Here is a 25,218-nt window from a genome sequence, read left to right on the forward strand (position 1 = left end):
TAGCATAAGTTAAATATGCTACATGATTGTGGAAAATGTTACCAGCACACTGAACCATATTTGCCTGCACATCTGAAATTGAAGATCCTGGATCATTAACCTGAATATTCCGAAGCAACTGAATCAGTTGAGAAAACTGATCCTGTGAAAGCTCCCTCCCTCATTTGATTTGCTTGAGGAGTTTGTACAATTGTTGGAGCTGCAGTGATGACTGTATTGCTTCTCACTCCACCTTGTGTCTTTCCTGTTTTAGTGAATTTGAAATCTGAAGGGAAGCCTGTGATTCAGTAGCACTTGTCAACTGAGTGACCTAGTTTCTTACAATGAGAACACACAAGGTTATTCCTTTTTCCTTTAAAATAAACTTGTTGAAACCTTTGTGTTGAAGAATACTGTTGTGAAGCTAGAAATGAAGAAAAATCCCCAGGAAAATTAGGATTGATATATGCTTCTTTTTTGTTTCTCATCCTGAATCAATAAAGCATATGCATTATTGACATTGGGGAGTGGAGACATCATCAGAATAGTGTTCCTAGCAGCACTATAGATGTCATTCAACCCCATGAGGAATTGGACTAGCCTCTCATCTTGGAGAGATTTTACCATCTTCACATTTCCTCCAGAAGTGCATGAGCAAGAACATGTTACTTTAGTGTAGAGAGTGCCAAGTTCATCCCGTATCATTTTCAGTTTAGTGAAGTAACCTGCAACATCATTTGATCCTTGGACTAAATCAATAAGTTCTTTTTGCAGATGAAAAAGTTTGGCACCATTTGATTATCTAAATCTAGCGGTGGGCAAAATTCCGACCAAACCGAAAAAATCGTCTGAACCGATAATTTTAGTTTTTATGGTTTGATTTATTCGGTTTATTCAGTCGGTTTGCGGTTCCTATTTTTTAAAAGTTTGGTGTTCGGTTCGGTGTTCGGTTTTGGTGCTTCGGTTTTTCGGTTAACCGAAAAATGAAGTTTTATACTATAAATTCTGATAGCCTCCCCTTCACCTGTTTGTCTCTAGCCAAATTTACTTACCCACACTCTAAATGTTGCAACCCAAAACACTATTTTTGAAAATTAAATTTTATTTTCCCATTACAAATCATAGTCAATTCAGTCCACCTTTTGATTTTTTATTCTTTTCTCTTGTTTGTATCTTATTGAATCTTGATGTTCTTTATGAAAATATAACTAAGAAAACTTATTTGTGTAACAAACTAATTTAAAGCATTCTTGAAGAGAAAATAGGCGTATTGGAGAAAAAATAATTGAGAAGGGAGAAGAATATGAAAATGAAAGCATTTTGTTCATTTGCAAGTAGTTTAAACTAAGGTTAGTTGTGCAAATTAAACACTCTATTCATTTCTAGTTGTGTAAGCTAATCTTTCCTTGCTTAGTCTTCTTTTGATATTCCTCTGTTTTGGTTGAATCAATAGGTGTTAAAGTATTATTTTAGGTTTTTTCTTAACCATTGTTTGTAAGTGATTTGGCATAAAAGGCAGAAGCATCATATCAATTGATATTCTATTGTTGATTCTATATATCATACTTTTGTTCATTACTTGGTATAAGATCGTAGTCACCCAGTTATGGAATTTTATTAAATTGCTGCTACTATTTTAATTAAATAAGTCAATTGTAGAAACACTTAAATTTTAAAACTTACTTTTAGTTTTAAAAACCCAAAGAAAAAGTCTAATATCGCAAGTTTAAAACGTCCGAATTGAATCGAAAATCGACCGAACCGAACTAGCAAAAACCATACAAACCGAACTAATTTCAGTTCGGTTATTGGTGTATCAAATAAAAAATCGAAAACCGATAAAACCGAACCGAATTTTATGAAAATCGAATCGAACCGACCGACGCCTACCCCTATCCAAATCTATCCTCAAGATCAGTCCACAAATCTACTTGGAGTAGATGACACTCCCAGCAATCTCCTTGGACGGAGAATTCAACAACTAGGAGGTCACCATGTCATTGTAGTGATTCCACAACTCGAAGTCTGCTGCATTAGAAGCTGGAGAAGGACAACTGCCATCAATGAATTCCAACTTATTTTTTGCTGAGAAAGCAATGGGAATTGATCTCCTCCACCCACCATAACCTTGGCCATCAAAGGAGGAAGCAACAAGAGTCATGCCCGGAGAATCAGAGGCATGAAGGAAATATGGATCTAGGATCCACGACTATCGAGGTCCCAGATCCAGTCCCAGTTGCAGCAGTAGTCACCAATTGGATTTGAGGGAAAGAAAATTTAGAAGAAAGAGCTTAGTGGTACTCTGATACCATGTAGGAAGGCTGAATTAAAGAAGACATAATCGAATAATTTTCGACTGACTTTCTTCATTCACTGTGTACATATCTATACACTTTATCAACTACGAGAATAAAATAATAAAGAAAGAATCATATACAAGTGTCTAACAAGTATTGGCCAAAAGAATAACAAAATAACTAACTATGGAATCCTATACAATAGGTTGTGATAACAATCTCACGTGACAATAGAAGGATCAAGAATATGATCCAATATTTTATGTCTATCTAATTTCTTAGTTGGACGGTCAGATTAAGCCCAACATAATTTGATCTAATGTTCTCCAAGCTTCCACGTGTCTTATTTAGCTGGGCTGAAGGAGAAGATATACATCTTCTTGTATGAGGCCCAAATGACAGATTACCCATTCTCGAACATATCGAACCTTTACCTTATTCATCTGCTCGATTAACACCATTGCTAACAGTCTATGTGGGCGTTTGGATATAAGAATTATAAAATTCCAAAAAAAGGTAAATTTTTTTTTAAAAGTGAAAATAGTATTTGAAAATTAGAGTTGTGTTTGGACACGAATATAATTTTGGGTTGTTTTTGAATTTTTGTGAGTGATGTGAGTGAAAATTTTGAAAAACAGCTTTTTGGAGTTTTTTAAATTTTCGACAAAATTCCAAAATTCATTTTCAAGTGAAAATTGAAAATTTTATGGTCGAACACTGATTTCGAAAAAAAAAATAAAAAAATTCTTATGTCCAAACGGGCTCTATGAATCGATTTGGCCCAATTTCGCCTGTTATAATGGGCTCGTTATTGGGCCGGTCCGTGGTTTGGCACACACTGCTACAGAGCAACTTTTGCTTCAGGCACGTGGAAGACACGCGCAGCATATATTTGTTGAGGAAGTGCAAACTATACAGTTGAAAATTGAAAGCCCCACCCAAGCGCTGAATTCTCAAATTCTTTATATTCCAAAAACTTGGAAAGCAGTGTCGTGTTGGAGGGGAGTGGCAGCCGATCCATAGCAGCATTTGGAGTTTCTAGGGTTTCGTTCTTTTTTGTGAAGCCCTGTTCTTTTCTCACTCCTAATTGGCAGAAATGAAGCTCACTGTAAAGACTCTCAAAGGCAGTCACTTCGAAATTAGGGTTCAGCCCTCCGATACCGTTAGTCCTTTTCCTTCTCTCTCTCCTTTTTTTTTGGCGTCCTTTTCTTTTATATTTATACCTGCATTTGTGATGCAATTCCAGTTTCAAAATTTCACCTTTCCTTTCTCATTTCTCGTTTTTTATTTTTTTGTGTGTTTATATTCATAAATGCTAAGTTGATAGTGTTGAATGAGCAAAAAAGACAACTTTAACTCTCATTTGCATTTTTTGGCAATTTTGTCCTATTTACCAGTTAATACATTTGGTTATTTGCTTGAAGTTATTTATTTATTTGCTATAAAATCCTGGTTTTTAGATGTTTATGCTTCACACCTTTTTTATATCCCTAGGTTAACATAAGCTAAATGGTTGTTATAACTTGTGCTCGCGTGCCTGTTCTACATGTTAAAGCCAATGTTTAGAAGCATCGGGTGCGCAATGCTCTCAACCTAAAATTCCTTATCAATCTTATAACGTTTAAGTGCATTTTACTAATAAAAACATTACCAGTCTAATTTCTGGAGTCTCGGATGGTATAATTATTTGATTGCTTTGAGTTTTAAAATGATGGGGCTACACTTAATTGATTAGTCATTAAAATTTATATTTTTTGTGTAATGCGAGATGTGATTTCTTGGAATTGTAGATTATGGCTGTCAAAAAACACATTGAAGATGTGCAAGGAAAAGATAATTACCCATGTGGGCAGCAGTTGCTGATTCACAATGGTAAAGTGCTGAAGGATGAAAGTACGTTAGTGGAAAACAAAGTCTCTGAGGATGGTTTCCTCGTTGTCATGCTTAGCAAGGTATACCTGTAGATCTTCAGGTTATCTTTACCTGTGCACATTTATTGCTCTTAAGTAATTGGGTTTTGATATCTCCAATGCTAACCCGAGACTTTGACTCGAAGAATTTACTGATTTTATATCTATTTATGTGTTCTCTGTAGAGCAAAACTGCTAGCTCAAGTGGGACAACATCTGCTCAGGTACTGTGTAACCATTCAGGATTTCATTCATTAGGTAGTTTTAGTGTATCTATCTTCTGATAGCAACCTTCTTATTTTTCCTTGTAACTTTGCATCTCCTTGACGCCTCTTTTCATGGAACACATTACTTCATCAAAAAAAAAAAAAGAGAGATAGAATCTTTCTTATTTCTTTTCTTTCAGCAGCCATCAGTTACTGCAGCTAATCCTACTCCAGCACCTGAAGTGACTCCGCCATCACAGTGAGTTACAACTTTCACTAATCACTATTGCTTATGTTGGATCCGCTCCTTCTCATGATGCAAATGATGTGTAGGGCCCCAAAGAATGTTGCATCAGCTTCTGATGCTGCAGCAGCTAGGTAAAAAAATTATGCTAGTATATTACAAAATACAAGCTATGTTCTTTTGGATCCCTTCTGTTCCTTTTCTCAGACCACTCATGGAGAGTGTGTTTCGATACCCTATAGAGGGAATTAACGTCTTTTACGTTGCTGCAGTCTTCCAACTGATGATTATAGTCAAGCTGCGTCAAATCTAGTTGCTGGCAATAATCTTGAGCAGACAATACAACAAATTATGGATATGGGTGGCGGCAGCTGGGACAAAGAGACAGTTACACGTGCACTTCGAGCAGCTTATAACAATCCTGAAAGAGCTGTTGATTACTTATATTCAGTATGTTCCTGGTCCTCTGTCACTTTAAGAAGGTAGAAAGAATGCACAAGTTTGTTTGTCTTTTGTTTTTGATAAAAGGTTTCTTTGGTCTGTAGGGAATTCCTGAAACAGCCGAAGTCGCTGCACCGGTTGCTCATGGTGGAGTTAATTCTGCAGCTGGGACTACTGCAGCGCCTACTGCACCTTCCTCTGGCGGACCTAATTCTGCTCCTTTAAATTTGTTTCCTCAGGTCTTTCAGAGCATTCCATTAATATTCAAGTCTTGTCCCTGTATTCACTATGTGATCTAAACTGGAGCTGTTACAGGAGAATGTTGCTGGTGCTAACGGTGCTGGTCTTGGATCCCTTGATTTTCTCAGGAACAACCAACAGGTATGGTTCTATTCATTATGAATTCATTTTCACTTTTCCAATGTGGTCCTCCCTTTTGATCTCGAGATCACCTCTCTCTTCTTGCATTCTTCCAATTCATAAATCCCACTCTGGATATATGGTGTGTCTAAGTTGCTCTAACCTCCTTAATCCTCTTGCAACTTATATTTTTTTTTTTCAGTTCCAAGCTTTACGTTCTATGGTTCAAGCTAACCCACAAATTTTACAAGTAAGTAGTGTTCTCTAATATTTTCGTTATTCAGTTTATTGTTGTTGTCATCTGAGTGTACACGTTGGATGCTGTTTTGCAGCCTATGCTTCAGGAACTAGGAAAGCAAAATCCTCAACTTTTAAGATCTATACAGGAGCATCATCAAGAGTTTCTTCAATTAATTAATGAACCTGTAGATGGTTCCGACGGGTTAGTGGCTTTCAGTGTGCTCTTAACCAAGCTAGAGAAGAAGCATTCTACATATTTATTGCCATGATGTCCTAGCATTTCTCCTTTCCAGTTCAAAAGATTTTAGCTTTGTCAAATCTGTTGTGGTCAAGTATAAAAAGATGTTATCATTTTGCAATCCTAATACATGGCAGTACTTAAAATTTTGGGAAAAAGGAAGAGGTCAAAGCTTTGTTCTTGGCTGTGAGATTTTAATACTTTTGGATGGCTATTTTTCAGGGACATCTTTGATCAGGCTGAACAAGAGATACCCCACACAGTTAGTGTCACACCAGAAGAGCAGGCGGTGATTGAGCGAGTATGTGACATCATTTTAACCCTAGCTGCTCTTGGACATTCAGTTGTGCATCGGTTTTGTAATATCTCTTAACTAATTTATTTCTCACTTGCAGCTGGAGGCAATGGGTTTTGATAGAGCTCTTGTCATTGAGGCTTTTTTGGCTTGTGATCGCAATGAGGAACTAGCCGCAAATTATCTGTTGGAGCATGCAGGAGATTACGAAGATTAAGTGGCAACGTATTTTAGCAGTATTTTTTTGCATTCACCAACAGGTTTTGGGTAGTTTTATAGTACTCGAGATGGATTGTAAAGGAGGTTTTACTTTAATGATTAATCGTTGGATCCAAAAATTCTCCCCAATTGGGGAAGCTTAACTTGTTAGCTTTTCTTTTTATTCACACTTTGTCCGCAAGAAGGAGATCCTCATTGTTTTCCCAAAAGAAACCGAAAAGAAAGTTACTTTTGGATTTCGTTCCAAGATGTAAAAACCAGCCAGAGACAAATTCGCTGCATGTATTATCATGTTAGCAATAGATAATAAATCATTTCTAGTACTGCATAAATGCAGTGGTCGCATTTTTATGCATGCTGAAAATATATATTCTAGTGTTTTATCATTCTATTAAACACATACATTATCATGTTATATAACTAAATCAATCTTGTAGACTTGTGTTTTTGAATCATATAAATGTTATGTATTGCTATAAATTGTCATGTTATATATTTTTTGAATTTTTATTTTGTCTCAAAAATGTTATTTTAAAAAGAAATTCATTGAACTCACGCTAGGTGTTTTTTTTTTAAATCTTACACCGGGTTCGATGATAGAAATAATGTTCTGCCATGCACTTTCGATTAAGTTCTTAAAATGCCAAGTACAACAATATACATGTTATTGTCAGCTACTGATTAGCAACTGATTTTTAAATCTGAAATGTACAATTTATAGTTAGATCCCCACAATATTAGCACCTGAAACATACTCCATTTAAATAAAAGCAAGCCCACAGTTATATCCACACAATTTTCGTCTGAATTGTACAGTTACATGAAATCAGACAACTTGCACCAAGTGCGTTATTCGTAAATGAAAAGGTACTCGGGATTTATCGACACAGTGACATCATAAACATTGTCCACACGACAGAACGGAGCATTGAAATCCTTGCATTATGGAAGTGCCGGTCCTCCAAAAGCATAGTTCAAACTTGCTTACATTTTAGAAATTATAATATTCATTACTTGGGTTGCTCAGAACTCTCTCTCTGGAAACAGAATTGGAGCAACTTGAGACCAGATAAACAAAGCAGCAGTTGCCCACCCGGTCACGATCCTGACCCAGACAGATGGCCACCCGACGTCCACCAATTTTCCACTCTCCCCCACGGAGGTTGACCAACCTGTAAGAAGCATGGCCGAGTACATACTAGCAAGAGAAAAGATAAGGTGGAAGAAAGAATAGGAGTATGTGACTGGCTTGGCCCTCTCCTTTTCTTCCTCCTCATCAACCTTGTCCAACGGCAGCAAAGGCTTCCCTGCACCTTCAACAGAAAAACTAGTTCTTTAGGAAATGATCCAAATATTAGGAGATCATACTCCGCCCATATTTATGGAAATGACACCAACTGCTTCCATCAGCTAAACTTAGTGCAGGAAATACGAATGCAGCCAATATGCAAAAAGTAATAAAAATACACCAGCAACTTGAGTTGGAATATAAAACTGCTCCGCCAATTCAAGTACAATGTTCAAGTGATTTGCAAAGAGACTCCACATGTAAACTACATCTATCGGGTCAATTAACTACTAAACTAGCAGAATAGGTTAGAGCACTTCCAAAAAATAATATAAGAAATTTACTAACACAACCAAGCCTTAGAACAAGTAAAATAAGCCAAAACATAACAGTAAACTGATACAGTGCAACCAGTGAGAATGAAAACATCTCAACAAAATAGCTCTGTGAAATGGTGGAAACTAACCTGCGCGTGGTGAGCTTGGAGGAGAAAGCAGAGTTGTTGAAGAGCCAGCACGAACAGCAGAGTAAACGACAGATAGGACAGTTGTTAGCAGCCCTAATGCAAGACTACCACTGGAAACAGCCTTAGAGTGCTTATGTAGACCATTGCACTCATAATCCCTAGGTTCACTTGCAAGTGCACTGTAACAAAGGTATGTACAGTACAAAGATAAAACTGATGCAGGTAAAATGCTTCCTCCTACCTACATTTAGAAAATTTGATCTCAGAGAAAAGGAGAAAATTCCACAATATGGAACTCATATTCTGACAACAATAACAGCAGTAATAGAAAAATTATTTCGCCGTCAACAGTTGGTCATTCAGCAGCAAGCTTAAATACCTAAAGATAAAGAGATCATGATCACAGACCAGCAAAACCTAGTCTCTCTTTCAGTGGAAACACTGACATAGTGTGTTTGGATGAATTAAGAGGCGAACATCAATTAATTTTTTTCCATGCATAGATATTGTCAAAAGCTTGCACCTCATGAAGGAACCTTTTAACATCTTATCCACTTATTGACCTTAGGAGGGTTTTATTTTCTTAATTGGGGTTGGGGAGTTGCGGGGAAGAAGAAGACTTAATGACAGATGATTTCTGACGGGGCTGCCTGGAAAGGCTGCATCATCTCAACAGAGATATATAGAAATATAATCCAGCTATGAGTCATTCAAGAGAGAAGTATTAGCAAGAGTTAGCTCTCCACTCTGCTCCTCTTCCTCCCCGCTCTCCAAAAGAAGTGTGTTTCATCTTTTTACTTGCTCCTGTTGCTACTTAGATCTTGACTAGTGAAATAAGTTATATTTTCATTAGTGATCTTTTCTTAGAGCTTGCAATATAGAAGAGTTGTTGTAAAGATTACGGAGGACCAATGTTATGAACACTCTACACTACCTACTCTACTACCCTAATTCTCGACCTCCAAACCTTCTTATCAAGGGTCATGTCCTCGGTCAGCTGAAGCTACGTCATGTCTTGCCTAATTACCTTTCCCCATCTCTTCTTTAGCCTACCTCTACCTCTCCGTAGGCCCTACAATGTCAACCTTTCACTCCTCACCGGGGCGTCTGTACTCCTCCTCCTCACATGACCAAACCACCTAAGCCGCTCTTCCCGCATCTTGTCCTCAATAGAGGCCACACCCACCTAATCGCGAATAACCTCATTTCTGATCCTATCTAACTTGGTGTGCCCGCACATCCATCTCAACATCCTCATCTCTGCTACCTTCATCTTCTGGACATGAGCAATCTTGACTGGCCAACACTCAACCCCATACAACATCGTTGGTCTGACCACCACTCTGTAGAACTTACCCTACTAAAAAATTTAGCAGATTTAAAGAGTGTAAATTTTTTTTATGACAAGGCTCTGTTATAAAGTTATATAGTTAATATGTAATTAGTCCGAGTCCCACATTGAATAGAAGTAGGACATGTATTATGTACCTCATTATATTATAATTTAATACATTAATATTATATTTTTTCCCGAACTTTCTCACATGGTATCAGAGCAATCGTGAGAGATTTATCGCTGTGCACAAATTCCAGCTCCGAGAAGAGAAATCAGTCAAACGGAAGTATGCCTTAGACATTCTTGCGGAAATAGGAATGACGGGTTGTAGGCTTGTTAACACTCTATGAATCCGAATTCTAAACTGCTGGGACAGGGGGAGCCGCTTAGCGATCCCGCAAGATATAGGCGGCTGGTTGGTAAATTAAATTACCCCACAGTGACTAGACCTGACATTTCCTTTCATGTGAGTGTTGTGAGTCAGTTTATGAATTCTCCCTGTGATAGTCATTGGGATGCAGTTATCCGCATTATTCGGTATATAAAATCAGCTCCAGCCAAATGATTATTATTTGAGGATCGAGGCCATGAGCAGATCGTTGGATACTCAGATGTTGATTGGGCATGATCACCTTCTAATAGACGTTCTACGTCTGGATATTGTGTCTTAGTATGAGGTAATTTGGTGTCTTGGAAGAGCAAGAAATAAAATGTAGTTGCTCGGTCTAGTGCAGAAGCAGAATATCAAGTAATGACTATGGCAACGTGTAAGCTAATTTGGATTAAACAGTTTCTCAAGGAGTTGTTATTTGGTGAGATCAGCCAAATGGAACTTGTGTGTGATAATCAAGATGCTCTTTATATTGCATCAAATCCAGTGTTCCATGAGAGAACTAAACACATTGAGATTGATTGTCATCTTGTCAGAGAAAAGATACTCTAAGGAGATAATGCTACAAAGTTTGTGAATGATCAGCTTGCAGACATTTTCACCAAGTCCCTCACTGGTCCTCGTATTAGTTACATATGTGACAAGGTCGGTACATGTGATTTGTATGCACCAGCTTGAGGGGGAGTGTTAGATAATTATATAGTTAATATATAATTAGTCGGAGTCCCACATTGAATAGAAGTAGGATATGTATTATGTATAGTTATAAATAGGGCTCATTGTATTATAATTTAATACATCAATAATATATTTTTTCTCGTGCTTTCTCACAGACTCCTTGAAGATGCAACGAAGAAAATGCTAACATGGAGAGAGATAATGCAGCATATGCTAACATAAAACCCAAGCTTTTTAGCTTCCATGATTTGCAGTAAACTCAACTGCAAAAAGAGATCTGCCTTTTCCAGTAAGGCCACATTTAAACTATGGTACAACTAGTGGTATCAGATGAGAAAAACAGATGAACATCTATAAAAGAGCTTGTTAGCCTGCAAAATTTAGAACTCGTGGAAAAGTTCACAAGTAAAGGAAGTATTCTGCAGCAATAAAGGAATTAAAGATATAAAACTTACCGATGGATGCAGTGTAACAACAGCAAAGACGAAGATGACTATAAGGGTCATCACTATAAAGAAAGTGTTAAGCCCACAGTCATGTCCAGATGGAGTGAAAAAGTGGAAGAGCAGTCCATTGAAGGCAAAGGCAGCCACGTAACATACAAGTGAAACAACAAGCAACGCCACATACCTGAAAACACACAATAACAAAGTCCAAGCAAGAACAGGGAGAGAGATTAGAATGAAGAGAATGGCGAGAACAGCTAACATTGATATGCAGTACATGATGCAACTAACCAGAATTGCTCATCGTATCCAACCCATTTGTCATTCCAACTATGCACAAAATCCAACAAGAGCACAACTTGCACAAGGAGAAATAGTCCAGAACCAAACTTGGAAATTGTCTCTGTATATACAATTTTTTTTTTTAATAAGGATCTGTGTATAATCAAATAAATAACTCATGTGCTTCTCAAGAAAAGAAAAAACACTCAGGTGCAAATCCACGTGTATGGGAAATAGAGTTTGAAATTTTGCACAATAATTCGCAGGAATTTCAAAAGGACAGCTCATCTTATCTACACCTTACCACTCACTATATGTAGTGCAGCAAATTAGCTAACCAAGAAAAAAAGAGAATACCTCATTCTTCTAATTATTTTGTCTTAGATGATACTCTAGATACTCGCCTTAACGCCTTGAATAAAATTGGCGCAACAATGTGGAAGTCTTAATCACTCTGACAGAGAAAGACAATATATTATAGTTGTCTTTCTCACTACAGCAGCAGTGAAACATTAGGATCTCCAGTATTTTGAAAAGTATTTCTTTTAGTATGGTCCTATGGGAATATATTTCTTGCCTTAACGTGATACTCAAATTATTCGGAGAATCCAATGAGCAGAATCCTGAATCATAATTCCTTATACTAAAAGACACAATGTTCATTACCTAGAACTGCCCAAGACAGCTCGAAAGACTAAAATGTGCATGCTCAAGACCCATACCTCAATGACACAATTTACTAACCCAGGTGAACCACTGGAAACGACTAATGATTACACAAAATAAATTAGCACGTCTTGACAAATTCGAGTTCACTTCTTGCAATTTTCATGCGAAGCAAAATAGAAGTGATATCAAAATTCACACCAGTCGTGCTATGACAAAAGTCAACTAAGTCAAGGGAGGCTGCTACTTCCGAAAAAGTTAAGCCGCCAATGGAATCCGATTCCCTGGAGGAATCATCATTCATCACTACACTGATGGAGAGATTGGCCTATGCCTCCACATGAAACTCATTGAGGTAATTTAACTTGACAAAAGATACAACTAGGTGCTGTAACAATGACATCACTGAGCAGAAAAAGGAGTAGTGAACAAAAGGGGGGGGGGGGGCACAACAAAATAATATTACAAGCACATTATGCTCCAGAAAAGGGTATAAGGTAGTTAAACGGATTTTTAAACTTTTTATAATTATACATAGAGGGGAAGGAGAGTGGGTAATGAGGGAGCAGAGTACATACGGGAATCAAACCCTCACTAACAAGGCGGAGGTATGGATAGCCCACCCAGTGAGCTACCCTGAATCCCAAGTTAAACAGATATGAAAAATCCATATAATAATGATTTACTTTATTATTTAAGCAAACTTGTGTCTTTCTCTCTCTACCTCTCTCTCTCTCTCTCTCTTTTTTTTTTTGTGTGTGTGTGGGGTGGGGGGGTTGAACAATAAGATTAAAAACTAAGGTGTATTCCTTAGGGATGATATTGCTTACCATAGAAGCTGATGATTCCATTTGGAAGGAAAAACATAAATATTACCATGAGGCACCAGCAAATGATTTTCATCATCCAACCTCCATGGTGCATACTGTCACGCGGGTCTTTCTGGTTCTTCACACCAATCATTAAGATTGCTAAGATAGTGAAAAATAGGAAGTTCCCCAGACTAACCCGAAGCACAGCATCTGTCTCAAACCACTCTCTGTTCGGTGTCGAATGAAAGCTATTAATCCCTGCAATGTAATAAACATTAAAGATGTCTTGGAATATCAGAAAAGCCCTAGGAGTAAAAACGATAATGTCAGTCAAACTATTTCAAAATAAAGGTTGTAGATTTAAGGCGCTACTGATAAGCTCACAATATAACCTCAAAGCATTAACTGGGCTGAAAGGGACAGTAGAGAGTGAGAAAGACACACGCACACACACACATAAGTATTTCATCCTATGACTCAATGATCAGACATTTGCACACAAAGACGGCTTGCCAAAGCTTCACTATTGCTAATCACATAATTAAAGACTCGGAAGCTTGATACCAGAAATTCAGAGAAGCAAAGCCAGCAAGCCAAAAGTGTTTCTGGCCATTTTCGTCCATTAAGTATATTTGACCTTCATTTATTATCAAAAAGAGTTTCACCACAAGTAACAAAGGACAGCAACTGGTTTGCGTTTTTGTTCTTAACTCTTCACTTCTAAATTTTTTAGCAGTATGGAGCACTACCTGACCATTATAACCTTTTGAGGAAAATTTTCCTCAAAAAGTTCTCTAGTTTATATCACCTTGCTTTCGTTAAACCTCAAGGAAGACAACACTGAGAGATAGTAAATTAATTATTCAATACAACAGCTCTTCTGCTTCAAATGCTACCTAAGCTCGCAGATGCACATAACTATGTGGGTCTTCCATCCTTCACCATCTTAAAACATTCCTAATAACCAAAGATGCAATTGGCAATTCGCGTTGCACTCATCATTATTGCATAGGCAAGTTTTCCAGGTCGAATTGACATGGCTGAGAATCAAATCACGGGCAGACGTGTTCTACAAATTCAAGATGTAATCTTTCTCGAGATTAATAAAATTTTGATCAGTAGAAGGGGTTACAAATTCCTTAAATATCAGTTTAAAACATAAGTCCTTAATTGGCCCATGAGAAGCATCAAATTACTAACAAATCCTTGTCAAGGATACAAATTTGATTTGGTATTTCGTAGTTTTAGCTGAGAATGACTTATATTTTGGTAAAGCACCAAGCTTTTCCAAATAAATGTGATAGCATAGTATCGAACATTTAGAGAGACTGAGTTGGATGAAGATGCTTAAAGCCAATAACACAAGAGGCGGACCATAGATATAGCAATTAGCCATCTGTACATCAGGGTGCCAACGTTAGAATTGAAGTTAATAATACCGGACAACAGGAGAAAGCTCTGACAAGTTAAAAGCTCATGCATCATGATTGTAGGGAAAAAAACCTTACATGGTATTTTCTCCAGTAAAGGAGCAGCAACCTCTCTAAGAATCCACGAGACAATGAGTGACAAAGCAAAAAGACCACAATAGGCAATCCTGGCGGAACGACGGCTGATCCCTGACACTACCGTACGGCAAGCGTCACAAGCGCACGCCGCGCAGCATGACGCAAGGCAAGAAGCTGCCCACATCTTCACAAAAGCCTCTTAATCTAGCTCCTCCTCAAAGATTGTCCAATAGCAAACCCTGAAATCCCAAAATTGAACCTTTTATTGCACAGGAGAACAATTCCGTCGATCAATAAATAAATCGAACCATAATTCAAGCAATAATTAGGAGAAGTAATCGGTAAATTTGTTAAGGAGATCGTCTTTCCAATAAACCCTAAGTACAGGAATTAAGAAAACGACAAACGAGCCACGAATCAATAATCATAAAGAGTTAGCATTATAGAAGAGAAAGTCCACCGGAGGGTTTAACTAGAACGATAGAAACCACACCTTGTAGCGATGGAGAAAGAAAGACGACGGATGATCGTGATTTGAACAAGAACTGAAGATGAACCTTCTTTTACGACTTCTGTAATCAACAACCAGAAAAAAAAGCAAAAGTGGGCTCCTTCAAGTTGTCAACTGGACGAATGTTATAAGTTTCGGACGGTGAATAGATTTAGGCGAAATAAATAAATAACTCGTTTAAGTTGTCCCAATGATCATTTGATCACCTCCTCTATGGCCTTTTTCATTTAAACGTTTAACGTGACTAAAAAGTAAACTCAATAAACATCCGACCTCACCAATCCCATCGTGTGTGTTACACCTCCAATGTCTATTATAAGAACGAATAAGAAGCTGACACGGGGATAAACAATAAGAAAAAGGCATCTAATTAAAAACATAAATCATAAAGGTTAATTTCATCGTTTCTTCCGTCTAACTCTCTCTCTCTCACACCGAATTTCACCCATCTTCATGTCTTCGATTAAGCTTGGTTCAATTGGGATTTTTGTTGCAAAATTCAATATTTCTTTCACTTACTAAGTAGGATTAGTTGTGGTTTGTTCGAATTGATTATTGGTTCAAGATTTATCACTTGAAGGAAGGTCGTCCTAGGGTTTTGACAGTGAAGTTTTTGTGAAAATGGGAGTCAACTGTAAAGTGGCTTCGATTATTGCATAAAGGTATATTTAGATTATATATTTTTTGTATTTTATTGCTATATGTCTGTTATGGTGCTATTAGATTAGGGTTTTTTTTCTTCTAGAAAATTAAAAAGGTCAGGGAATATTGGCTGGTTTTCTTTTGTCATTTTCAGTACCGAGTCACATGGACGAATATATTGGTGTTATTTTTCATCATGGGGGTCACTTTATTGATGTAACGTATGTGGGGGAGGGTGAAAAAATAGGGCATGTGGTGGACAAAGACCATTTCTATTTGCTCGAGCTTCTATCGTACACAAAAGAAACCCCTTAAATATGCTACAACTCAGTTGGTGGGTTCTTTATTCAATGTCCTAAAATTCAGAAGTTCTTTCCAATTGAAAATGACTATCAACTACTAAATTTAATTAAAGACCTGAAGGATGGGAATCTCTTTGATGTCTATGTGAGTCATGTAATAGATAATTTAGAGGTTGTGGAGTAGGATGTACCTGTGTGATATTTACCTTCCTCACAGGTTGGTGATAGTGACCAAGCTACAACTAATACAGAAATTAGGGGTGGTCGAGGGATTAGTGTACATGTTTGTGAGGGCATTGGTGTAAATGTCGATGAGGGCATAGGTATAAATGGTCATGAGAGTACTCAAGTAAATACTGATGGGGGTATTAATGTAACTGTTGATGAGGGTATTGGAGTAAATATTGATGAGGGTATTGGTATAAGTGTGGTTGAGGATATAAAAGTAAATACTGCTGAGGGTAGTGCTATAAATGCATAACAAACTATGGCTACATTTTCAGACGAGGATATAAATGTTGAAGAAGTTTCTTGTATTTTGTTGGTCATGTGTATGAACCATATTTTGTGAAGTATTTTGAACCTACTTATGTTGGTCATTTGGTCATATATATGAACCTTACTTTCGTATGGGATGTATATGAACCTGCTTTTGTTAGTTCAGTTTTTCAGATTAATCAACCTTTGCTATTATGATATTGGCAGTATAGTTTTTTGCTATTATGAGATCGGATTATTCCACCTTTGCTTCAGCAGTCTAATTTTTTTGCAGAAACTAAAACACATTTGATCATTGAAAACTTTATCATACACATTGTAAATTTCAACTACATTGAATAGGCAACATTGGCCTGGCCATAAATAAAAAATAATATAAATGGGGTTACATACCAATATACATATACCATACACCTAAATAATAGAAGATTCCCTCAAAAACTAAGTCAGAGTTACAATTACAAGCAACCACACCAAAATCCTCTGTTTCTTCATCAACTTCGACTTTTCTTCTTCATGATTTTTTACCCTCTTTAATAATCCATACATGACCTTGGTATAGTGTTCGGACAATTCAACATCATACCAACGGAAAAATCGCATCCACCATCGACAACTTTCCCAAATCTACAGCCATAGAATCTTCTACCCGGATTAAATGGTGACCACGAAAGTTTTAAAGGAGTAATTTGGCCACATTTGCAATTAACAACATGTTCCATTGAAATAGAAGAAGTAGATAGAGAGAGAGAGAGAGAGAGAGAGAGAGAGAGAGAGAGAGAGAGAGAGAGAGAGAGAGAGAGAGAGAGAAGAAAAGAATTTTTGCTGCTTTGCTAGGGAGGGAGAAGATATACACGGCTGGAGAGGTGATAGAAGTGAAATAAATTTTTAGGGTTGGGTTTGGGAATTTAAATTAGGGACTTCATTAAGGGTTTTTTTTTAAATTTCACAAAAAAACCGCTACATTACCGTTGGGATTACTTACACACGCGCGAATCCAGAGGTGTAACACACGCGACGAGGGCTGGTGAGGCCAGGTATTTATTGAGTTCACCTTTTAGTCATGTGAAACGTTTAAATGAAAAAGGCCTTAGTTGAGGTGTTCAAATGATTGTTGGGGACAACTTAAAGGGGCGCTTTATGTATTTCGTCATAGATTTATAAGTCGCCAATCCGTATTAGTGTCAATTGTGAAATGCATTCCTAATTCGCAATCTCTCTCTCTCTCTCTCTCTCTCATATATATATATATATATATATATATATATATATATATATATATATATATATATATATATATATATATATATATATATATATAAGTATGAATAAAATGTTGGTTTACAAAAATAACATTTTAATATTAAACATAATAACTCACAATAAAAGGACATAATCGGAATTCTAGACATTAGCCTTGTAATCCTATTAGTTTTAGGACATAATACTACACGTTAGGAATCCTACATGATTATCTTTAGGAATCCTATTAGTATAATTATTTTCGATAGATATTAGCCTTACTTGTAGGATATGCTTCTTAAAAAATTTATATTACTAATTTAATTTGAAAACATATTATATTGTCCAAATCCATTTAGAAACAGGAGAGCCCATATTATTATAAAAGCGCGAATATAATATTGATAGACCAAAATAGCCCTAAAATATTAAACAGAAGAACTCATAGAAAAAGGACATAGATGTAATAACTTATTTTTTTGGACTAGAATAACTTCTATGTCAATTTTTTTAATGTTTAAGATTTTTAAAATTAATACAATCTTGTCTATTGAATTTTTATTAAAAATATGTAGGAAGGTTTAATAAAATCAAATTTATAATAGTCTTCCATATTGGTAATACATTACCACTTTATAATATTCAATACCAAAAAAATAGAAGTAATGTAAAACGGACTGCATAAAGTGTTGAAATTGAGAAAAAAATTCCCACGATAATATATTATTATATTATATTTGAATTGCTTTCCTATTCAAATAATATTTTTTAATTAATTTTTTGTGTAATATAGAAAATTATACCCAATTATTAAAGAACAACTAAGAAAAGTTTTAAGAATATAAATGTGTGAGAAAAGAAAGAAAAATACTGGTAAGGGCCAACACCATTAATGATTTTGCAAACATAAATATCTAAAAGTCGAATGTCATCGATCTTTTTACTCTTTGAAAATAAAATTTATGGTGAATAAAATTATAATCACGGTTAAATATTCAAACATGAGATGAACTAATATTAAGAATCTAAATCAATAGAAAGTAAATTATATTTTATGTTAAAACCAAATAATTAAATCTTTCAATTAATTATTTAGCAAGAGAATCTAATTAAATTAGTTTTTAAATTTATCATATGAGTAAAATTATTTTTTAAGTTGAAAAAAATATAATATTAAGAAGTCCATACAAGTGTATGAGAAAACACAATCAAAACTAAATTTTGAACAAGAATGAGCTTTCAAGACTATATTATAAAAAATCGATCCTGGTATAGCGAGATTATCCTTTGTAGATGCCTCCTGCGAAATCGAAATAATATTCCTATGCCATGCATTACTTGCAAATATGGATCAAGAGGCATGATATTGTTAGCAATAAGAACAAGTAGTGTGCCAGCAACGATTTATTATGAGGTCGTACAACTCACTTTAGATTTGATATACCTCTTCAAATAACTGAAACAACCATCACAAATATATCAAATCAGATAAATAGTACTAAATTTATAAGGAAAGCAAAAGTGATAATATGGGATGATGTCACGACCCAATTTCACTTAAAGGTCGTGATGACGCCCAACACTATAGCCAGGCAAGCCAAACTAATAAATTAAACATATATGAATCATTCTTTAATAATTTTCTAGATAATTTTATTCTTTTTCCTAGCAATATTAATGAAAGTAGAAAATGTACTGATTAATTTAAATCCAAGAAAAATAATACAAATCCAAATTCTACCAGTGTTTGTGCCAAGACCTGGTGTCACAAGTGTATGAGCATATAGTAAGTTATACAAAACTCCAAATACTGTCTAAAATAAAATAGACAGAGTGCAAATACAAGAAGAGTCATTGGTAGCTGCAGAACGGCTCAGAAAGACAGCTCACCACTATGCCTCCGGATAACGTAGGTGTGCGATAATAGGTCCTCCACAAGTGCATGTCTCAGATCCTGCACAAAAAGTGCAGCAAGTGTAGCATGAGTACGTAAGCAACGTGTACCCAGTAAGTATCAAGCCTAATTTCGAAGAGGCAGAGACGGGAGGTAGACTTTGACACTTACTAAGGGGTCAATAATAATAATTGAAATAAAATAGAATATTTAAATCAACATGATTCATATAATTTACGATAATTCTCATTTAACCAACAGAAATAATTAAATTCCTTCAAATGCAAAAAATTCCAATCTATTAATTAAATTCACAAGCTGCCATTAAAACATCAAGGTATCGTGTAATTATTATTATTATTAGGCACGATTTCTGTCGAGGCCGTACGGCCCGTTCCAGAGTGTCGTGTACACTGCCGAGGGACGTGCGGCGCGATCCATAGATGCATCTATACTGCCGAGGCATTCGGCCCGCTCCACAAGAAAGGAGGACTTTTTCTTATGTACCTCCGGAATGAGAGTGTATTTATTATAAGATTAATTCGAGAGGATGAATAATTTTTTTAACAATTAATTAATTTAAACAGAAAATTAAGTATATGAGATTCCCATCTTTTACTATCTTTCCCTAACAATTCAAAAATATTATTCAAATAATTTAATTAAATAAAGAATATAATTTACACACATAATTCATGCTTTGAGTCCTAAACTACCTGGACTTAGCATAGATAGTAGCTACGTACGAACTCTCATCACCTCGTGTGTACGTAGCCGCCACAATTAGCAACAATTATTAATTTAATCACTTATGGGGTAATTTTCCCCTCACAAGATTAGACAAGAGACTTACCTCGTCTTGTTCTAATTTAATCTACTAGTAGACCCTTTCCTCGATTATCCAACTTTGAATGGCTCGAATCTAACCAAAAATAATTCGATACATTCACCAAAAAATTATAGAATCAATTTCATAAGAAAATACTACATTTTCAATAAAAATCCAAAAATAATTAAAAATTCGTCCGTGGGGCCCACATCTCGGAATCCAGAAAAGTTACGAAATCCGACAACCCATTCAATTAGGAGTCCAACCATACCAGTTTCACTCAAATCCGACTCCGAATCGATACCGAAATCTCAAACATTCGTTTCTATGAGATTTCTAAAATTTTCCAAAATTTCAAACTCAAAAGACTAATTAAATGGTATAAATAATGATATATTCGTGTACATTAACCTAATCCGAGTTAGAATCACTTACCCCAATGTCTTTCCTTGAAAATCTATCAAAAATCGCCTCTGCTCAAGCTCCAATTTATCAAAAATGGAGAATGGGACGAAGTCCCCTCCTTTATAGTTCTGCCCAGGCAGCCCTCGGTCCTGCCTCGGTCATGGCCTCGATCCTCGGCCTCGATCGTGGCTTCGATCATGGCCCTCGAGCCTGGGCCTTTGATCACGGCCCTCAAGCCTGGACCTTCGATCATGACCCTCGAGCCCTACCTTCGATCATGACCCTCGATCATGGGTCTTCGGTCATGACCCTCGATCATGGCCTCGATCTTGGGTCTCGATCCTGGACTCGACCATGACTTCGATTTCAGCCCAAAATTTCCAGCAGAAAAGAAAAATTGCAGCAGCTGTTTTAAGTCCAACTTTTGATCTGTTAACCATCCGAAACTCACCCGAGGCCCTCACGACCTCAACCAAATATACCAGCAAGTCCTAAAACATCATACGAACTTATTTGAAACCATAAATCACATAAAATGACGCTAAAATCACGAATCATGCTACAATTCAAGCTTAATGAAACTTAAATTTTCCAACTTTTATATTCGATATCGAAACCTATCAAATTAAGTATGATTGACCTCAAATTTTGCACACAAGTCATAAATGACATAACAGAGCTATGAAAATTTTTAGAACTGGATTCCGACTCCGATATCGAAAAGTCAACTCCCCGGTTAAACTTCCAAACTTAAATTCCTATTTTAGCCATTTCAAGCCTAATTTAACTACGGACTTTCAAATAAAATTTCGAACACGCTCCTAAGTCCAATATCACCATACGGTGCTGTTGGAATCATCAAAATTATTTTTTCGGGGTCTTTTTTAAAAATATTGACCGAAGTCAAACTTAGCATTTTAAGGCCAACTTAAGGAACCAAGTGTTCTGATATCAACCCGAACACTTCCAAATCTCGAACCCATCATCCCCGCAAGTCATAAATTAATAAAACCAAATACAAGGAGTTTTATTTAGGGGAACGAGATTCTAAAAGTCAAAATGACCGGTTGGGTCATTACATTCTCCACCTCTTAAACAAACATTCGTCCTCGAACGGGTTTAGAATTGTACCCGGAGTGCTGAATAAGTGTGGATATCTGGTCCGCATGTTTTCCTCGGCCTCCCAAGTTGCTTCCTCGACTGGTTGGCCCCTCCACTGAACTTTTACTGCAGAAATCCTCTTGGACCTTAACTGGCGAACCTGTTTATCAACAATGGCAACTAGTTCTTCTTCATAGCCCAAACTATTATCTAGTTGAACTGTGTTGAAGTCTAACACATGTGATAGTTCGGCATGATACTTCTGAAGCATAGATACATAGAAAACCGGAGGAACCCCTGATAGACTGGGAGGCAAAGCAAGCTCGTAAGCAACCTTCCCAACTCGTCTCAACACCTCAAATGTGTCTATAAACCTTGGGCTCAACTTCCGTTTTTCCCAAATCTCATGATTCCCTTCATCGACGAAACTTTCAAGAGAACTTTTTCACCCACTATAAACGATAAATCACGCGCTTTCTGATCTGCGTAACTCTTTTGTCTGGATTGTGCCGTACGAAGTTGCTCCTGAATCAACTTTACCTTTTCCAAGGCTTCTTTCACCAAATCTGTACCATATAACTTAGCCTCACCGGGCTCAAATCATCCAATGGGCGAATGACATCACCGACCATATAAAGCCTCAAACGGAGCTATCTCAATGCTGGATTGGTAACTGTTGTTATAAGCAAACTCAGCCAAAGGCAGGAAACGATCCCACTGACCTCCAAAGTCAATCACACATGCCCTGAGCATATCCTCAAAAATCTGAATTGTCCGCTCTGACTGCCCGTCGGTCTGCGGATGAAAGGCTGTACTGAGCTCTACATGGGTCCCCAATTCACTCTGTACTTCTCTCCAGAAATGTGAAGTAAACTGAGGGCCTCTATCTGATATGATAGAAATTGGCACACCATGCAATCGAACTATCTCCCGAATATAAATCCGGGCCAACCTCTCTGAAGTATATGTAGTCACAACCGGAATAAAGTGTGCCGACTTGGTCAACCTGTCAACAATCACCCAAATTGCATCAAACTTCCGCAAGGTCCGCGGTAACCCAACTACAAAGTCCATAGTAATGCGTTCCCATTTCTACTCTGGTATAATCATCTGCTGAAGTAGGCCACCTGGCTTCTGGTGCTCATATTTAACTTGCTGGCAATTTAGACACCTAGCTACATACTCAACTATGTCCTTTTTCATTTGTCGCCACCAATAATGCTGCCTCAGGTCACGATACATCTTCGTAGCACCTGGATGAATAGAATACCGAGAACTGTGTGCTTCCTCTAGGATATTTTTCCTCAGTCCATCCATATTAGGAATACATAGACGATCCTGGAGTCACAGAACACCATCCGCGCCAATAGCAACTTCCTTGGCACTATCCCGTAGTACCGTTTCTCGAAGAACCATTAAGTGTGGATCATCATACTGGTGAGCCTTGATCTACTCAAATAGTAAAGACTGGGCCACAACACATGCAAGAACTCGGCTGGGCTCTGAAATATCCAGCCGCACAAGTCTGTTAGCCAAGGACTGAATATCCAAAGCTAATGGCCTCTCCTCTGCTGAAATGAAAGCCAAACTACCCATACTTTCTGCCTTCCTACTCAAGGCGTCTGCAACCAAGTTTGCGTTGCCCTTTTGATACAGGATAGTAATATCATAATCTTTTAGTAACTCAAGCCATCTACATTGCCTCAAATTTAGGTCTCTCTGCTTGAACAAATGTTGCAAACTACGATGATTAGTGTAAACTTCACAAGATATCCCATAAAGATAATGCCTCCAAATCTTAAGAGCGTAAACAATCGCAGCTAACTCCAAATCATGCACCAGATAATTCTTCTCGTGGGGCTTCAACTGACGTGAAGCATATACAATAACTCGCCCTTCCTGCATCAATACACAACCAAGCCAATGCGTGAAGCGTCACAATTTATTGTATACATTCCCGAACCGGAAGGCAACACTAACACTGGTGCTATAGTCAATACTGTCTTGAGCTTCTGAAAGCTCACTTCACAATCATCAGACCATCGAAACGGAACACCCTTCTGGGTTAATTTGGTCAAAGGTGCTGCAATAGATGAAAATCCCTCCACGAACTGACGATAATAACCTGCTAAACCTAGGAAGCTCCCGATCTCAGTCGCCAAAGTGGGACGATGCCAATTCTGAACTACCTCAATCTTTTTGGGATCAACCTTAATACCCTCGCTCGATACAATATGCCCCAAAAATTCTATAGACTCTAGCCAGAACTCACATTTGGAGAACTTAGCATATAATTTTTGTTCCCGCAACGTCTGAAGCACCACTCTCATATGCTGCTCGTGCTCCTCTTTACTGCGCGGGTAGATCAAAATATCATCAATGAAGACAATGACAAACGAATCAATATATGGCATGAATACCCTGCTCATCAAATCCATAAATGTTGTCGGGGCATTAGTTAAATCGAAGGACATCACCAGAAACTCATAATGACCATATCTAGTCCAGAAAGCAGTCTTCGAAACATCCGAATCCCAAATCTTCAACTGATGGTACCCCGACCTCAAGTCAATCTTAGAGAACACCCTAGCACCCTGCAATTGGTCAAATAGATCATCGATACGCGGCAACGGGTACTTGTTCTTAATAGTGACTTTGTTCAATTAATGATAATCAACACACATTCGCATTGTTCCATCCTTATTCTTCACAAATAATACCGGTGCACCCCAAGGCGATACACTCGGTCTGACGAACCCTTTGGCTAGTAACTCCTCAAGCTGTTCTTTTAATTCATTCAATTCTGTTGAAGCCAAGCGATACGGTGGGATAGATATAGGATGGGTATCTGGAGCCAAGTCAATACAGAAATCAATATCACGATCAGGTGGCATACCCGAAAAATCTGAAGGAAATACATCGGAGAACTCCCAAACTACAGGCACTGAATCAATAGCCGGAGTCTCTACAGTAGTATCCCGAATATAGGCTAGATAAGCTAAACAACCCTTCTCAACCATGTGTTGAGCTTTTATAAAAGAAATAACCCGATTAAATGCACTAACAGACGAACCCTTCCACTCCAGCCTATGCAACACTGGAATAGCCAAGGTAACAGTCTTGGCATGACAATCTAGAATAGCATGATATGGAGATAACCAATCCATGCCCAGGATGATTTCAAAGTCGGTCATCTCAAACAATATGAGATCTGCTTTAGTTTCATAACCACATAATGTAATAATACATGACCGGTAGATCTGATTCACAACAACAGAATCGCCCACAAGAGTGGACACATAAACATGAGTACTCAAGGACTCACGAGAAACACCTAGGAAATGAGCAAATAGAGATGACACATATAAATACGTAGATCCTGGATCAAATAATACTAAGGCATCTTTGCCGCAAACAGAAATAATACCTGTAATCACGACATCTGAGGCCTCTGCATCTGTCCTGGCCGGAAAAGCATAGAACCGAGCTGTA

At 37.3% G+C, this 25,218-nt stretch overlaps 2 protein-coding genes across 4 annotated transcripts; one reads left to right on the forward strand and one right to left on the reverse strand.

Moving 5' to 3' along the window:
* Positions 1–3,188: 3,188 nt before the first annotated feature.
* Positions 3,189–6,592, forward strand: LOC107780948 (ubiquitin receptor RAD23b). Of its 2 annotated transcripts, none has more exons than XM_016601573.2 (12): positions 3,189–3,438; positions 4,067–4,228; positions 4,372–4,410; positions 4,596–4,651; positions 4,726–4,770; positions 4,909–5,086; positions 5,182–5,316; positions 5,393–5,458; positions 5,640–5,687; positions 5,770–5,879; positions 6,138–6,216; positions 6,311–6,592. In XM_016601573.2, exons 1-12 carry the CDS (start codon positions 3,373–3,375, stop codon positions 6,425–6,427), a joined length of 1,101 nt encoding a protein of 366 aa, XP_016457059.1. In that variant the 5' UTR covers positions 3,189–3,372; the 3' UTR covers positions 6,428–6,592. The 2 variants fall into 2 exon arrangements, with proteins under 2 accessions (XP_016457059.1, XP_016457058.1); XM_016601572.2 differs by having other exon boundaries at positions 3,194–3,438; positions 4,593–4,651.
* A 574-nt stretch (positions 6,593–7,166) lies between these two features.
* LOC107796094 (uncharacterized) lies at positions 7,167–15,101 on the reverse strand. Of its 2 annotated transcripts, none has more exons than XM_075251466.1 (7): positions 14,796–15,101; positions 14,303–14,541; positions 12,813–13,052; positions 11,326–11,437; positions 11,044–11,218; positions 8,184–8,424; positions 7,167–7,736 (listed from the first exon to the last, which is right to left on the reverse strand). In XM_075251466.1, exons 2-7 carry the CDS (start codon positions 14,484–14,486, stop codon positions 7,453–7,455), a joined length of 1,236 nt encoding a protein of 411 aa, XP_075107567.1. In that variant the 5' UTR covers positions 14,487–14,541; positions 14,796–15,101; the 3' UTR covers positions 7,167–7,452. The 2 variants fall into 2 exon arrangements, with proteins under 2 accessions (XP_075107567.1, XP_075107566.1); XM_075251465.1 differs by having other exon boundaries at positions 7,167–7,742; positions 14,796–15,013.
* Positions 15,102–25,218: the final 10,117 nt, after the last annotated feature.

The sequence above is a fragment of the Nicotiana tabacum genome, chromosome 4 (genome assembly GCF_000715075.1).
Source record: "Nicotiana tabacum cultivar K326 chromosome 4, ASM71507v2, whole genome shotgun sequence".
Lineage (NCBI taxonomy): Eukaryota > Viridiplantae > Streptophyta > Magnoliopsida > Solanales > Solanaceae > Nicotiana > Nicotiana tabacum.